A 15,554-nucleotide genomic window follows, 5' to 3' on the forward strand; every position below is an offset into this window, starting at 1 on the left:
TCAGCTCACGTCATCTCCATCAATCTCTGCACATCCCAGCACGTCCCTCCACAAAAGCAAGCTGAAATGTAGACAGTTGTACCTCCTAACAAGAATAAATCTCAAACCAGATGAAACTTGGAGCCATTACTCCCAAATTTTGTTTCTGAATAAACTGAAGCGTTAATGCAGTCTCCAAAACGGTAATTGCACAAATCTGTATGGAGCCAGCTGCTGCATAAAACTGGAAACCCAAGACCTTGTGCTCCTCACTAATTCTGTTCTTACATATGATCACTGTGGCTGCAAGTCACATCACAGCCGTGCCAGCAGTATTCTCTAACCGCTAACAATCCTTCTTCCCTTTTTGAACTAAAGTACAATTGACCGGCACTGTGCACAGACAGGGTACACATTCAAACACAGAAAGAAATGCTGCTGGAAAAGAGAGATCCTCCTCAAGTGGTGTGCACACCTATGGACTCAAGAAAGGCAGGGAAAAGAACGTTTCCATGAAAATCCAGATGATCTAAAGATGTACTGGAGAAAGATGAACTGATAATTAAACTGTTAAGAGGCACTCAAAGAAAGAAACATTTTAGGTTGTAGTCAGAGGTCTTGATAATCTTGGAGGAAAAAGAACAAGAAGTACAGACTTCTGAAGAAGGTCCAGGGCCAAGGAAAAAAGATTCCTTCAACAAGCAGAAAGTAAATTCGGATGTGTGCAAGTTCTAGAACAGATGATCAACAGTGCAAAAGTCTTTCTCCACACTTGATGTTTTATATTGATTAATTCAATGATCAATGAAATTATTGATATAAGATGACTTTAAACAGTTTTATAGTTGCAGAAGCAAAAAAAACTCATCAAATGTGAGAAATTAGAAATACTTACAGAATAAGGATTACAAATTTGTCCTGACTAGAGGGAAAGAAGATACTTTTAGACCAAGTGTCTAATTTAAATAGCAACATAATTTTAAACTACGACTGTGGATTTTGTTATCAGTTCTATAAAATTGCATGAAACTTTTATTTTTTATATCTGGAAGCAGGACACTCTGTTCATAGGATACCTTTATACCTTTTTTTTGGATACCTGTTTCCTAAATTACCACCCAGGCTGTGCTTGTACTCTAGTCAAAGTGATGACTGAAGTTATTAAAAAATGTTTACTTTCAAATATATGAGTCAATCTTCAAAAATGATGGGATTTAACACACTCTAACACTTTCCTGTATTTCACTCCTGCTTCACAAAAAATTCAAGGAACAAGTGTCATGCTACTAAACACCAGAATCTCTCCAGCTAAATCTATTCAATAGAGTTTACCTCCGGTCTCTATCTGAAATCTTCAAATACTGTCAGACATACATGACAGAATTAGCATCTATGTCTTTCTTCAAATCTAATGCTCCAAGTTTTGCAAGACTAACCAAGATTCAGATTTTTATTGTTCTGTATCTGAAAAGATGCTGGGTCTTTGGGTTAACATGAATAATTTATGGTATCTCTGTCAGCAAAGCTGAAACGATGACTGATCATGATAGCATCTAATTCACATAAATTCAAGCTGTTACAGTATGTATGAATAAATTAGCTATGCATATAAAACCTAGTATGTTGTGGTTATTAAAAATCTCAATGTAATAAACTTACATTTATAGAAACAACTGTTTGAAAACAGGAAATATGGTACAAAAATATAGATTCTACTGCACTGCTCACAAGCCTTGCAATAAAATTTCTTTTTATTAAACAAGCTTATCAGCAAGCACAACTACTTTAGGAATACAGACATTTTTAACCCCTTTTTCTCTACAGATTCCTCTATCCATAACTAGATAAACTTCAGCAGAGCTTGAAACTCTCACAGAGTTCGCATTAATTCAGAATGTAACAAGGGCTGGATGCCTTCTGGAGCTGGCAAAAGTTAGTGGCAAGCAAAGATAATTTGATTATGAACAGTGGGACACTAACTGAGCAAACCTGTTGATACACACTTGGCCAGCTGAACAAAAGGCTGAAACACTATGAAGAATTAAGAGACATAGATTCCATTAGAGTGAACGAGCAACCATGCTGTGACCCTCAGAACATGGTCCATAAGGTACTGAGTAATTCTGGGAAGTGGCAACACAGCAGAGCCTCGTGGCACGTGAATATCAAGCACCGAGTCTGGGATTGGGAAGCAGGACTCTGACTGGGAAGCAGTTTTCACAGACAGTGGGTATTTCTGCTGTGCAAGTTTTCACATCACAGAGTTGGGGGGATCTTATATGAGATCTCAAACCTCCCCAGCGTTACAAATTATGCCACATGTGATTTACAGCTGTTTATCAACCCAAGATTTAAAGCAGCTGGAAGCACCATGAACTGGCCACCAGTGAGAGTGGCAGCATGACTTTGGAGCTGCAGCCAGGGGTCAGTGAGTACCACACGTGGTTTTGTCACTAATATTGTCGGATCACTTCATAGTTTCACCACATTTTGTTGTTACTACCTGCTGTCCTGTCTGGATGCCCGAATGCAAAACTGGTGAACGAACTTCTCTTTTTTTCATACAAAATGCTCTCCCCCTAAACTGGCCTCAATTCAGTGATAGGATAAAACATCAAATATTAAAACTGTATTATCAGCACACACTAGCTTGCATATCAACAAAACTATACTTAATCAACCATCAGATTTTAAAATTTACTACCATTCCTATTTTTATCACTTCATATGTTTAAAAGTATCATACATTGAGTTAACTAACGAGTTTTAATATATTTTCAAAATACATTGACAAATATTATTCTCATATCTTGCATGAGAGAACTGGGACAAAAAAAGGCTGAGCAATCTACAGGGACTCAGATAGAGCAGATAATATTTCAGTGCATAACCAGAAATTGAGTGCCTGATCCTTGTTCATACGTCACACCAGTCTATGTTTTTTTTTTTTTTTTCCAGGTTGTGGTACAATTTCAAGGTCTGTCCTCTCAGATCAACAGATCTAACCATTTGCTGTAAAACCTATTAAAACGAGTTTCTTAGTCTTGGGTATTCTGTGACACTCAAGACTGAGAAAAAACATATCAGAAATAAAGTATGTCAATGACTGGCATTACAGTGGTTTAAGAAGAACAAATGTTCATATGCTTGTCAAAATGCTGAGCAGAACTGCCAACAACCACATGTTCTATATATTGGGAATTAAAGCAAGAATGGCAACACAAGCCAGATGCTGTTTTCTATTACACACAAATATTTTTTCAAACATTGAGTTACCTTTGCTTTTTCAGAAAGGTAAAAAAATCCATAATATTGAAGATTTAACAACTAGCTGCTGCATTTAGAGCAGACAGCTATATTCACCATTACTAATAGCTTTGCTATTATTTGCTCCAAAGAGGCTGCATAAATTACATGCACTCTACCTTAGTTGTGATTTTATTATGCTTCACCAAATTCTTCATCCACAATCTATTTCACACATTTTTTAGGCAGATCAATACATTGATTGTTAATGTGGTGATATTCACCTAATTATGCCACCTAACAAAGTATCTAAAATTCCACTTAAATTTCTTCCAAAGAAAAGATAAGCCAGCTAATGTAAACAGTAGTTTGCACATTCAGTATTTATGACAGGAATCTTGCATGACTGGTTGATAGCAGCAGGTTAGAAGGTTTATCTCATCTGATGGCAGCAGTGATGGATGGCCTTGAAGGAATTCTTGTTTGCTGACCAGATCAATCACTGAACAGAATGCAAAAAAGGATGAGGCTCAAATACCAATTCCATCTCTGTGCAGAATATGGGAGCAAGAAATGTAACAGAAAGCATCATATGCAGCTACTACAAAACTCGCCAGAGTGTTTTTTACAGAAAATAAATTTCATGGCTTAGTATCCTATCAATTTTCACTTGAAGCTGCTCAAGGATTCAGTAGCAAGTAGTCAGGTTATGTAACAAATCAACTTTGAACATTAAACTCTAAGAAGGAACAACACAATCAACATTCTGTACACAAACAAGCAAGAGATTTCTTTCAAAACATCTGAAAAGAAAGGAACTGAATGGCAGTCACATGAAGCAAGGACTTGTTTTCATTATTTACTGGATTATCATTAGACTGCTAGGATAAAATAATGTACCACCTATCCTGCAAGTCTTGAAGGACCTTATAGGTACAAGAATAAATTACAGTTGATTTCAAATACAAAACTTAGTAATAAAACTATTTTTAAAGATGTTTTATTAACTTTTTCAAATAGTTGCATTAAGTAGGGAACAACTGAGATTATACTTTTAAGATATTTATTATATATATGTAAGATGTATATAAGATAGATATAAATTCAAAATAACTGGAGCAACTTAAAAAATCAATGAACTTATGGAATCATCAGGGTAAGCATGACTTTATTATAACACAAGTAATGAAACACCAATTCTTTTGTAAAAATTATATGGAAATATATTAAGTGGGATTACTTCATCTCGACAGACATTGAAATCACTGCACTTAAGAGAAGAAGAGAAAATTGGGATTTGTACCAGGTCATTAAATATCTGTTCTCTGCCCAGAGAATGCCCATGAGGAGCAAATCTATGTACTTGCTTCCTGTTTACTGAAGGACATGTCCTGTTTGTTTTGTCCCTTTACATGCAAACTTACAGAAAGACAAACAAAAATAAAATCCTTCTTTGACTTTACACAGCTTAATTTCATATCATTCAACCCATCTTTTCTTGCAGGGCTTCTAAGGCCCAATATTTCTTTTATTAATCCAACTCTTAGGTGCTCTACTGGCTACAAAGCTGAGTGAGTTGTTCTGCCTGTATAAAGATGGTTGGTGTCAGTAGTAGAGAAATGTTGTCCAAAGTCTGACAACTGCCCAAGTGTAAAACTCTATTAAATCATTCCACACTTGACTAATAAAAATTCAGCTGTACCTCTCTGTCTTTACAATGGAGATAATTATACCAGCTGAGTGCTCCACTTTTTGTTCTATCTTTTTACTATTTGTTTGGTCATGTTTTTCTCCCCCACTTATTAGAATATATATTTCTTTTTGCCCTGAACCAAGGGGCCCTGAAATAATTATAAATCTCTTAAAAATTTTCAGAAAGCCCTCACGAGCCAATATTTTCATATTTGCTAAATCTGTGTCTCATTTCTTCAGATTTTTGGCCGTCTTCGTTCAGGATTTTTAGAGCTTGTTCTGTCTTCAAAGGAATGTCAGTATTTAAAACATCCAAGAAATAATGATCTCATTAGCTTAATTACTTCTTATTGACTTGATAAGTCACTGCGCTTTAATGCAAAATATGCCACTAAAATTAATGACTGCAATCAGGCATTCCCTTTACATTAAGTCTTCAAGGAAATTTTGTGCAACTTACAGTAACTCCGTGGAAAAGTCTTTTCCCAGTGGTACAAAAATCTGAAGTGTCAGAAATTGCTGGATCAGTCCCACTAGAAATAGGCAAAAAAAAATTAAATAAATGTGCTGTGTGCATGCAGACGCATGTTTTGCTATAAAGCATTTCAATTTTGTAGCATACAGCTATGCTCCTGCAACACTATTTCCCAAGGTTCACACAACATATGAACACAAGAAAAACCCGAAGAAAACCAATTTAAACTGCAATAAAAACGTTGTTTTAAAAGTCCCATCTGTGGCTTTGGTGGAATTCTCATGAAAACAAGAGGAACCTTTTTTTTTAAATTACAATTCTCATGTTCCAAGAGCATGTAGGCAACAAATATCCCATAAGAATTATAAAATGAAGTAATACTTTCCTATCAAGATTATCTTATAGTCATACGAAATTTGCACTCCTGTTTGTGACAATGTACACATTGTTAAACAACTTCAAAAAACCCTTGGGTAAGAATGTAATCAGCTCATGACAACACTGCTCAGTGGAGGCTTCTGATTTTTAGAATAATAGCAAATGAGTTTGACTGAGGGAACAAACAAAAAAATTCAGGTGGCTCCCTATCAAGGGAAAACAGTACAAAACTGTCTGGAATGAACCATATGTTGTTTTCCTAGTTATTCCATTAGGGATGGTACAGGCTGCTCTTCATTGACTTAACAAGACTCAACACCAGCAGTGGTTTCACTTCTGAAGAATGACAACTCAAAATGTTCTGCTAGTGTGCTTATTTGATACACCAAAGAAAAAATAGTTTGAAAAGTAAAATTAGGAAGGGGACAGGAGCCTATTTCACATTCTGAAATGTGAAGTGACCTGCTCAAAGTTAATGAAAACCCCCCACTTTTCTAATGCTGAATTACCCCTGAACTAAGGGAGAATACTGTAAGTTATACATTCCAATCTAAGACTGACGTAATAATCAGAGAAGCATCACAAACATTTAATTCTTTGATACTTACAAGTTTGTCTAGTTTCCTTCGGTAGTTGCATTTTGTTGACTTGACTGCTTCCTTCAAGTACAAAAACAAAGCCTTTTAGTTCTTTGTCATATTCCTACAAAAAGGAAAACCAAACAAAAGCATCCTGAGAGAATTCTCTTCCTGACAACCAACCATGCTACTAACATGCAAAGCTATTTCTTCTAAAAATTAGAAATGGTAGACGGCACTCAAGTATGAAAGTAGTTCAAATTTGATGGCAATAATACAATCCATATAAATATGTCCTTTACTTGCATGTTTTATGAACAAATAATGCTGACAAACAGGACTCACAACTCAACGAGCCAAGATCAATTCATTAGTTATCAGAATAGAAAAATTACTTAGTAAATATTTAAACTATAAAATTACACTGTGACCAACCTAGTCTGCAAGCAGGCATAAAAAACTAATCTAAGTAGTCGTTTAGTCTGTCATAATGACAGAACTGCAAGTGACAACTCCACTGTCAGGTCAAAGCCCTCATTACCTTCTAATTTTAAGCTTCATTCACATTTTTCTGGTTTATACTCTAGGTTTTGTAAGTTTCTTAAAAAACTTACTTTCCATATAGCTGATGGATTGCCAGAAATCTTCCATTTTGCTCCTGGGTTCTTGCCTTGAGCACTGAATATTTCAACAAACCGGCCACCCTATAATAAAATGGTTTAAGGATACATCACCCAACCAAATGTTCAGCACTAAATTATCAATGGTCAAGATGAGGACATAAGAATCCCTCCCCACATCATGCTGTTACCACAGTCCATATTACCAGAAAAAGGTAAGAGCTGTATTCATGCTGCAGCCTTCATGAGGCATCAGAGAATTGATACTGGAAAAAGATTATTATAAATGCCCCTGTCAGGTGAAAACTCCTGACACAGAGCATGGGCTCTATTAGACATCAAAGAATCTAACCACAGGCTCTTGGGGAGGTTGGCTTTGTCACCTCTGCTTAGGGAATTATTTGCTTCAATATTTTTCTCATTTGATGTCACTTTTTTTTTTGGTGACATCTGATACACTCAGCCTACAGTTTGCTAAGCATTTTTCAGCAGCCTGGTTGACCTAATCAATCATTACAACTCTGCTGCTCCCTTCTCATTTCTACTTGCCTGCACTCTCTAATTCTCTTTATGCTCAGCTGCCCAAGCAATTGTACACAAGTCAGAATAAGCAAGAGGGGCAAGGAGTCTTGCCAGCAAAAGAAATGCTCTTCAAATTATTTTTTCAGAGAACATCAACTCTGCATTGTATAAGAATTAGATATTTTCCTCTGCCCACACACACCTGAGAGCTCCAACCCCATGGCTGATCCCAGTGACTGGACTTACTAAGTTCTGAGGGGATTCAAAATGGCATTCCATAAACTGCACTTAAAATAATTTTTGAACTTATAATGGATAATTTTTTAAAAAAATACAGTATAATATAAATTTCTAAGTTGTCTGATTTATGTAAGGACTACCAGGATCAAGCTCTTAAAAAAAAAAAAAAAATCAAAAAAAGATTCTTAACTCCCAAGCAGTATGGGCTTGCAGCAAATCTTAATCCTTCCATCTTTGCAAATGCATTTTGTTAATAAAGCAGCCCTTGAGTAGACCCTGATTTGAGGTTAAACTGAACAGCACATGGAAAGACATGACAAGAGAAAACGTCAAACAAACACTAACGTGAGATGCTGACAGAAGTTACTTAGTGCCGTGGGGCATGGATGGATCTCATAGCAGGGGCAGGAGAAGTTAGGGAAGAAACTGCCAAAATCCACAATCAGCTGGAGGGGAGTATGGGGCACGTTTTGGGGAGCACAATACTGCAAAGCCAACAGCACCCAGGCATCAGAAATACCATGCCAAGCTGAGAAAGCCTGTGCAACAGCATCAGAAATAACCATTTTGGGGACAGAAGCAGCACATCTGGGACCGGCAGGGAAAAAGTAATTAGGGGTGGGTTGTTCTCTTGGCATGGGACTACTTCAGAGAAAGGGAGGCAAAGTGGTAAATGAAGGCCAGGAAACAGAAAAAAAGGGATAATAAGGTTTACGAGTGACAAGTGTGACTAGTGTTGTCACAACCTCGTGCTAAACCAATAAAATAAAGCAACCCCCTTTTCTGACTATACCATAAGAGCTGGGACTGCTTCCATGACCAGCTGGAAGCAGAGGCTGTGCCTTTTCTGGCCTACAAGGGTAAAGACATTGGCAAAACCACGTTGGTGCCCATTCTAGACCTGACAGCATCAGCAGCTACCCACTATTTAATGAAATTTCTATAAAAATACAGAATAATGAAACACTCCAAAACATTTCTGCAGCTGGACTTTTTGCCTCCCAGAATAAGCTATTTTAATTGAGCTTTCTCAGAGGTGAAATGAAAATGGGTGAAAAATAAAATTATTTCTGTTTTACCTGATAATGATTTTTGAACATCTTTCCACGTTTCACAGGCAGAAAATAATTTTAGCTTCTCAATCAGTAAAGACGCTTACAAACTATGAAGCAAAACAAACAAACAAACAAACAAATTTAGGACAACAAATATAGGATTTAATATGTAAACAACCCAAAAATGAAACTCCAACCATATTTTAAAAGATATGAATCCTATTATTAAGTACTTTTCTGAGTATAAATGTATATCAACTGCACCAGAGTGCTAACACAAAAGAATTAAGACCAAACTAATATTAATATTGATACTATCTTGGAAAACATTCTCTTCATTCATCAAGTAAATAGAATGGCTGCAATAGAGACCTCTCCACCTAGAAATATTTGGCAGAGACTTCTGAGACAAGTTATCTTCCTTCACACTCAACATTCTTCTTTGAGGGTTATTAGTGTAAGACTCAAACCAAGCGCTTCAGTTATTTGAGGGCTGCTAAAGTGACTGTGAATTAAGAGATGTCTGCAGTTAGAGAATCAGAACAGTCAAAAGTGAAGAGACTGATACTGGAAGCCTCCCACATTCCCCTTTGATCGTGCTGAGTGTCTGCAGGCTCAGCTGAAATCAACAGAAAGTGAAGAGACCCTGAACATAAAAGGGAGTTGTCAATCTCCAAAGACAGAATCAGTCACAAGAGACAACACACACCTTCACTGAAAACTGAAAGTGCTTCTCAGCTCACAGAAAAATCCTTTCACAAGATTGTGCCTCACTTTTATTTGAGATACTTTCTTCCTGTTCATTGCTCCAGTTTAGGCACAGATGACATAAAAAATATATATTTTTTTTTTTAATTACTGGGCAAAGCACTTGCATTTCTTTTTGCTTTAAAAACCAGTTCCATGTTTGCCAGGCATCATGCACCTAGCACAGCCCTCATGTACTCTGAAGTTCTGTTATGCCTTATTATATCTGAGGGAAAAATATTAAGACTAAACAAGTGTGAGAAATCCTGATTGAAGAGTCACTGTATAAAAAGTTTTAGTTGAGACTGAAAAGAATAACTTACCTCTTTCAGGGACTAATTCTGATATTCTGGTGAAAAGTCTGTATACCTGTATTTTATATTTTGGAACAAACATTTAGTGTGCAGTATGTAGAGGCCAAGTTTCATCTTCATTACCACACCAAGTTTCAGGAGGGAACAGCTACTTAGCAAGTGGACAGCTAAAGCATTTGCAGGCACTGCCGTAATCAGGTTTTTACTTGACACATAGAAACTAATACTTCCCTTTCTTTACTGTTTTCTCATACAGTACAAGTGGCTTCCATACAAGCCAGTCCACTACTGGCAAATCCCACAGCTTTTTGAAGGAAGATGCAAAGAGCTCTGGAAGCCATCTTGATATATTAACTTGGGTTCAACACGGTGCTAACATGCTCTGCCTCTCAGCATTGCTTATTAGCTTTGGCTCAACATCACTCATTTATCTCCACGCTGCATTGTGTGGAAATAGTTCTCACTTGGCTCTGAGCATGGGAAGAACACACAAGCACTGGTAAAACTCCATGAAGGCACACACCTATATCACGCAAAAAACGTGTGCTCCTGATGAATCCTTAAGTTCAGGTAGAGGAAATTTATGTCTGAATTGAAAAGCTCTCATTCAAATGCAATGCTTAAGATAGAAAAGATGACCAAATGATTAAAGACTTTCATACCGTATCACAATACAGAGAGAGATACATGGAGAGGGTAGATATATATATATGAAGAGATAACATCTCGTGGTAGAAAAGAGAAATACAGAACTTGTGGAATTATGAACATTTATTGAGTGACTAGAAAGATCATACCATCACTAGAAATCTTCAAATTTCTTATTGTCAAATAAAGTTCACTCTTAAAATATGGCTTAAAATTTTTCACCAATGCAGCTGTGTTTTAAACTGATACACATATGGGCAAGCCAGGTTATTTGCTAATTTGCAGAACAGATTTTACACAGACTCAGAAAACTGATGACTGTTGTAGCTATCAAATTCATAACCAGATGGCTCTTTCTAACTTCACTGAAAGGTAAACTAGACCCAAAGTTTGTAAGCATTTGTGTTTGGGCAACTCATTCATACTACAAAGCTGATTACTGTAAACATTTCAGTGAAATGTCAGTTTGTTTTTCACAAAGGCAAAAATACTGCAAGTTACATTGCAATACATTTTTGCTCATATAACTTCTCAATTTCCATTAAAACGCTAAAAATGAGGACTGGAAATTACCTTTGTTATTAAGAGCGGTAGCTGCAAAAAACTTTAGGTGAATGATGTATTTGTCATTTAATTACTGAGATACTGCTTTCAGTATGCATTAAGTACTATTGTTTTTAATTATAGTAACCTATGTTTAAAAACAAAAGAGAGAATGGTCTGGAAATTTGATAGTTGCAATATTTTTCCTCTTTTCATCTTTCCTCTTCCCAATCTCTCCAGAAATTCTAAAAATCAAGAGTATATAAAATCCAGAAGGACTATTTGAGAAAAATCAAGAGCAACCTGAAATGCAAATCCGCATTTTTTTGCATAGTTGTCAAATAAATAGATATTTTGTGACATCTTTATAGAATGCCATAAACATAGCAGTTTTCCAATTTTTCAGTCATAGATTAAGCTTATCTTTTTATTGCCCTGAGCCATGTACCTTAGTACCTCTGTACAACTGGAAATACAGGCTTAAAGTGTCAGTCAATGACAAACAATCAAGAACGTAATTTATAAAGTTAAGCAACAATGAAGGATATTTACCTTTGAAGAATAATTCCCTATCAGGATTTAACTTGTGATTTGTGCAGTGACTTTGATCTTTAGTTTCACAATGTTTCCCACACTGAATATAAAGTACAGTAGTCCAAAGTGCCCGTTATTACATCCATTCACAAAAGCCACCTAGGACTCTGCAAAAATACCTCCACCCTATGACAGCTTCTTATGTATATGTCAAATAATGTTTCACATTCAATGGTTTCAATAATATTTGGTGTTTATGGAGTACTGCGATTCCAACAACTGGTCCCTAGAAAGTTACAAGCAAAGGAGTATTTCATAAACAGCAAATGCAAACAGATCTTCATCCTTTCTTAAGGTAATTAAAACTAAGCAGTGTTCTTAATTCCAGGAGAGACAGGGATGGACAGACTTACACAGACCTAAAACCCTTCATGATCATGGTTACTCCCTTGACTTAAAAGGGACTATTTACATAAGTATAGGAATACATGTTTCTGATCAATAAAAGCAATGTGTTTATTGAGGTTTTACTACTCCAGAGTCAAAACTGTGAAGCAAAATAAAGCGAATTTTCACTTACTACTAATTTGCACTGAAAAATGACACGGATACACTATTTTTGGCAGGGCACACAGGCTCACACCCAAGACCGTTAATACACATAACTCACCATCACGGGCCCAAAGCCAGCGGTGATTTATGGCGGCTGGGACACGCCGGGGAAAGCACTTCATCACTGATGAAGGGTTTTAGTATCTCCCAGACAAATGAATCCCGCATATTGAATATTTAAAGCTGAGCCGGTAACACCGCTATATATTTTCTCAAAACACAAGTTAGCATAATAAACGGGCGGGAAGACCATTAATAAGGTGTAGCAAGAGGCGCTCGCTCCTACGCGCGGAGCGGCACGGCCTTTAGGCGCAACACGAAAACTAAACAAAACAGATTAAAAATCGAGGCTTTCACTTTTACAAAAATTCGAGCGCAAGAACGCTTTGGCAGTAAGACCCGCAGCCCCGCGGAGCCGCTTTCCCCACCGCGTCCCGCATCCTCCCGCCCATCCGCCAGCACCGGCGGTCGCGGCCGGGGCTCTCCCCCACGGGCCGGGGCCGCTCGTCCCGGGGAGCTGCGGCCCCGCCGGGTCTCACCTGGGCGAGGGCACCGTTGAAGATGGCGGCGCGGGCGGGCCAGGGCGGGCACTCGGGGCTGGCACCTGCTCGGGTTCCAGCGGCGGCGGCTCCTCGGGGGACGCGGGGGAGCCTCTCCCCGGGCACAGCCTGCGGTGCCCGCGGGTCCCTGCCCCGCACCAAGTGACGGACACCCGGGCGAGGCTGTCACAGAGCCCGTGGTGGCCCGCACGGGTGTCCCGAGGCTGAGGGCGGCCGTGTGAGGTGACGCTGTGTGCCACCCTCGTGCCTCAAGTGCAAATGTTGCTCAGACATCTCAGCTCGTGAAATACACTCGCCATTTACTCTTTCCGTCTTAATTTATTCACGCCCCCCTCTCCCACCCCCTCTCCTTCAGGAACGTGAAGGATGAGCTAGAGCAGCCACATCAAAGTCCTTGGTTTTTAGGGAATTAGAATGGCCTCGCGAGTCTGGCATTTTTCTCTGGGAAAAGGAAAGGAGAAGGACGGCCCCATTAATTTAACACCACTGACAAGAACAAGCAAACACCTCACAATGGCTTCAAAAACCTCTGGGAAGAAGGTCATGAGGGAACCAATTTGATCCTGGGTTTTATAATGAGATATTAGTCAAAGGAGATCTTCCCTTGAAGTGACTGCATTTCTGATCACAGCATTTCTTCATGAAACTCTGTAGCCTTTTCACAGAAAAGTAATGGAATTTTCTTCCTCGAAGTGTGTCTTAACGTTTCTACAAAGAGCAGTTATTAAGACCCTTGTAACGCATCATGGTGTGATGAAATACATGAACTGAAAGCCACCAACGGGACCCTGCTATGCTCAGCCCAACGTCGCACTGCTCAACTTCCTAGCTTTTCCACCTGAAAGGTACCATCCTAGTTTTGCCAAGGAAGGGAATGAGTTAAATCAATTATAAGATGTATTTAGCTTTCTCATTTTACCTTGGGATTTTCAAAGAAATCACATCCAGTGTAGTTCTAGCGTACACTGGATTACACTGAGTAGAGTTCTTGGGTACTGGAGATAAGGAAAACAATAATACTAAAACAGAGCTACAGGTTATTAAATAAAAACAGTTAATAGAACAAAGACAAAAGAGAGATGATGATAGCTAAAGTTAAAAAGCTATTGTAGAATTCTGTAGCCAACAGAAACTATATAGTTCATTACATATGGTTTAACCTGAAGTCATCTTGAAATTCATTACACCCAAAACTGTATCTAAAAAGCCTGAATCCTTTGTGACAGGAGTTATGCTAAGGCCTGAATAGTTGGGAAATTCCAGTTAAAAATTGAGACTCAGGCTGAAGAGTCCAAAGTTATAAAGGTACATGAAGCAGCCAGCTGTGAGTGTAATGTATGTCAGCAACTACCTGCCTGCTCCGGACAGAGCTGGGCTGCCCAAGTCCCCTTTGCCAGCTGCCACAGGAAACTGGTTTTAGACACACTCTGAGGGGAATTTTTTTTCCCTGTTTCTTCCAGTTTTACAGAAAAAATCCATATCGTGTGACTCAAAAATTGCAGGTAATATATTACTATGAACCTGGTGTCATTAAATTTGGTCAATTCACATCCTGAGCACATCGTACTTCCAAGGTCTGTTTTGGAATTATGGCAATATGGGAAACTCTGTAAAAATAATAATGAGACAATCAAGATGTTTGTTATAATGAATTCTTTAAGATTACATCTGTATATTGGCTGCTGTTGGTACCTGAGCTGCTGAGTTATATACTTTTCTTTCGCTAAATATTTGAGGCTGCTCCCCAGTGAGCATTCAGGAAGTGCTTGGGTAATAATTTGGGAAAAATTGTGAGAACTCACATACATTTATCTTCGCCCCTTACATGTTACAATATATTTCAGTGAAGAGATTTTTACTATGTCTTGGACTAGGAAAATGGAACATATGGACATCCCTTCTTCTTGTAAATGCCCTAGGCATAAGGTGTGGTTAGGTCTCCTGTCTTAAATTAAAATACTGAGAAGTTAGTAGCATCATGCTGGGAACTGAATTGATTTAATTTAGGAGAGTATTCAATGTGCACTAGATATCTGATGTGTGATATTAAACCCAGCCATTTTTAAAGGCCCCCCACTGACACAGCTTGGGTTTGTATCCATAGGAGTAGTTCTGTAATTTCCTTCATCCTTTCCTGACTTTGCCTCTTTTCATGCCATTGCTTATACTTGGAGCAGCCTGCCAGTTGATATATGGCAAGTGGCCTCCCTTCCCTCTGTGTAAAGCTCCATTTCAGCTCTAATGACCATTTGCCAGTCTGTTCTGTGCCGTATTGTTCTGAATCAGTTTGGTTTGTGCTTTTTTTAGACTGACAGTTCATGTAGTCTGGAGATCTCTTGTCTTTCTAGTTCACACTGTATTTTGTAAAATGCCATGTTGTATCTTGAGATCTATATAAATTATAAATACTAGTTAAGAGAAGACACCCAGGCATCCTATGAAATGTTCTGTAGTCCCTGCAATTCCTGACGTGCAGGGAAGGGAAACACAATGTTGTTGCTGCCTGCTTAGTCTTCACTTGGTAACAGCTGCCATGGAGCTGAGGCATTGCCCCAGTGCCAGGCCAACCTTCATATCCTTTGGATGTTACTCCTCGGCCTTCCTAAGTTTGTTTGCCAAGATTTCATTGCACAGAGTAATTTAACTGTGTGTCACCATTGTATCCATCGCTGTTTGTGGATATGTCTGAACAATTTCCAGCAGAATGCTTCCTCCTTCAGCCATGTACGCTCTGAATTTTGTCTCATTTTCATCTGTACCTTGGGCTTCTGATATAAACACTGTCCAAATAAATAAAATAGTGGGATTCAT

The 15,554-nt window shown here is 38.3% G+C and overlaps 1 protein-coding gene across 2 annotated transcripts in view; it reads right to left on the reverse strand.

Annotated features, from left to right (window-relative positions):
- Positions 1 to 11,853, reverse strand: part of CUNH3orf67 (chromosome unknown C3orf67 homolog) — a 65,059-nt gene extending 53,206 nt beyond the window's left edge. For both annotated transcript variants that reach the window (XM_027882377.1, XM_027882376.1), the window contains exons 1-5: positions 11,621 to 11,853; positions 8,810 to 8,897; positions 6,963 to 7,052; positions 6,379 to 6,472; positions 5,378 to 5,450 (exon numbers count right to left, since the gene is read on the reverse strand). In XM_027882377.1, the coding sequence (XP_027738178.1) occupies positions 5,378 to 5,450; positions 6,379 to 6,472; positions 6,963 to 7,052; positions 8,810 to 8,830 (278 nt within the window). In that variant the 5' untranslated portion in view covers positions 8,831 to 8,897; positions 11,621 to 11,853. The remainder of the gene's footprint in view (positions 1 to 5,377; positions 5,451 to 6,378; positions 6,473 to 6,962; positions 7,053 to 8,809; positions 8,898 to 11,620) is intronic.
- Between the last annotated feature and the right edge of the window lie 3,701 nt (positions 11,854 to 15,554).

Source organism: Empidonax traillii, unplaced genomic scaffold, assembly GCF_003031625.1.
Source record: "Empidonax traillii isolate 1590-97213 ecotype Southwest subspecies unplaced genomic scaffold, ASM303162v1 scaffold104:size2570737, whole genome shotgun sequence".
Classification (NCBI taxonomy): domain Eukaryota; kingdom Metazoa; phylum Chordata; class Aves; order Passeriformes; family Tyrannidae; genus Empidonax; species Empidonax traillii.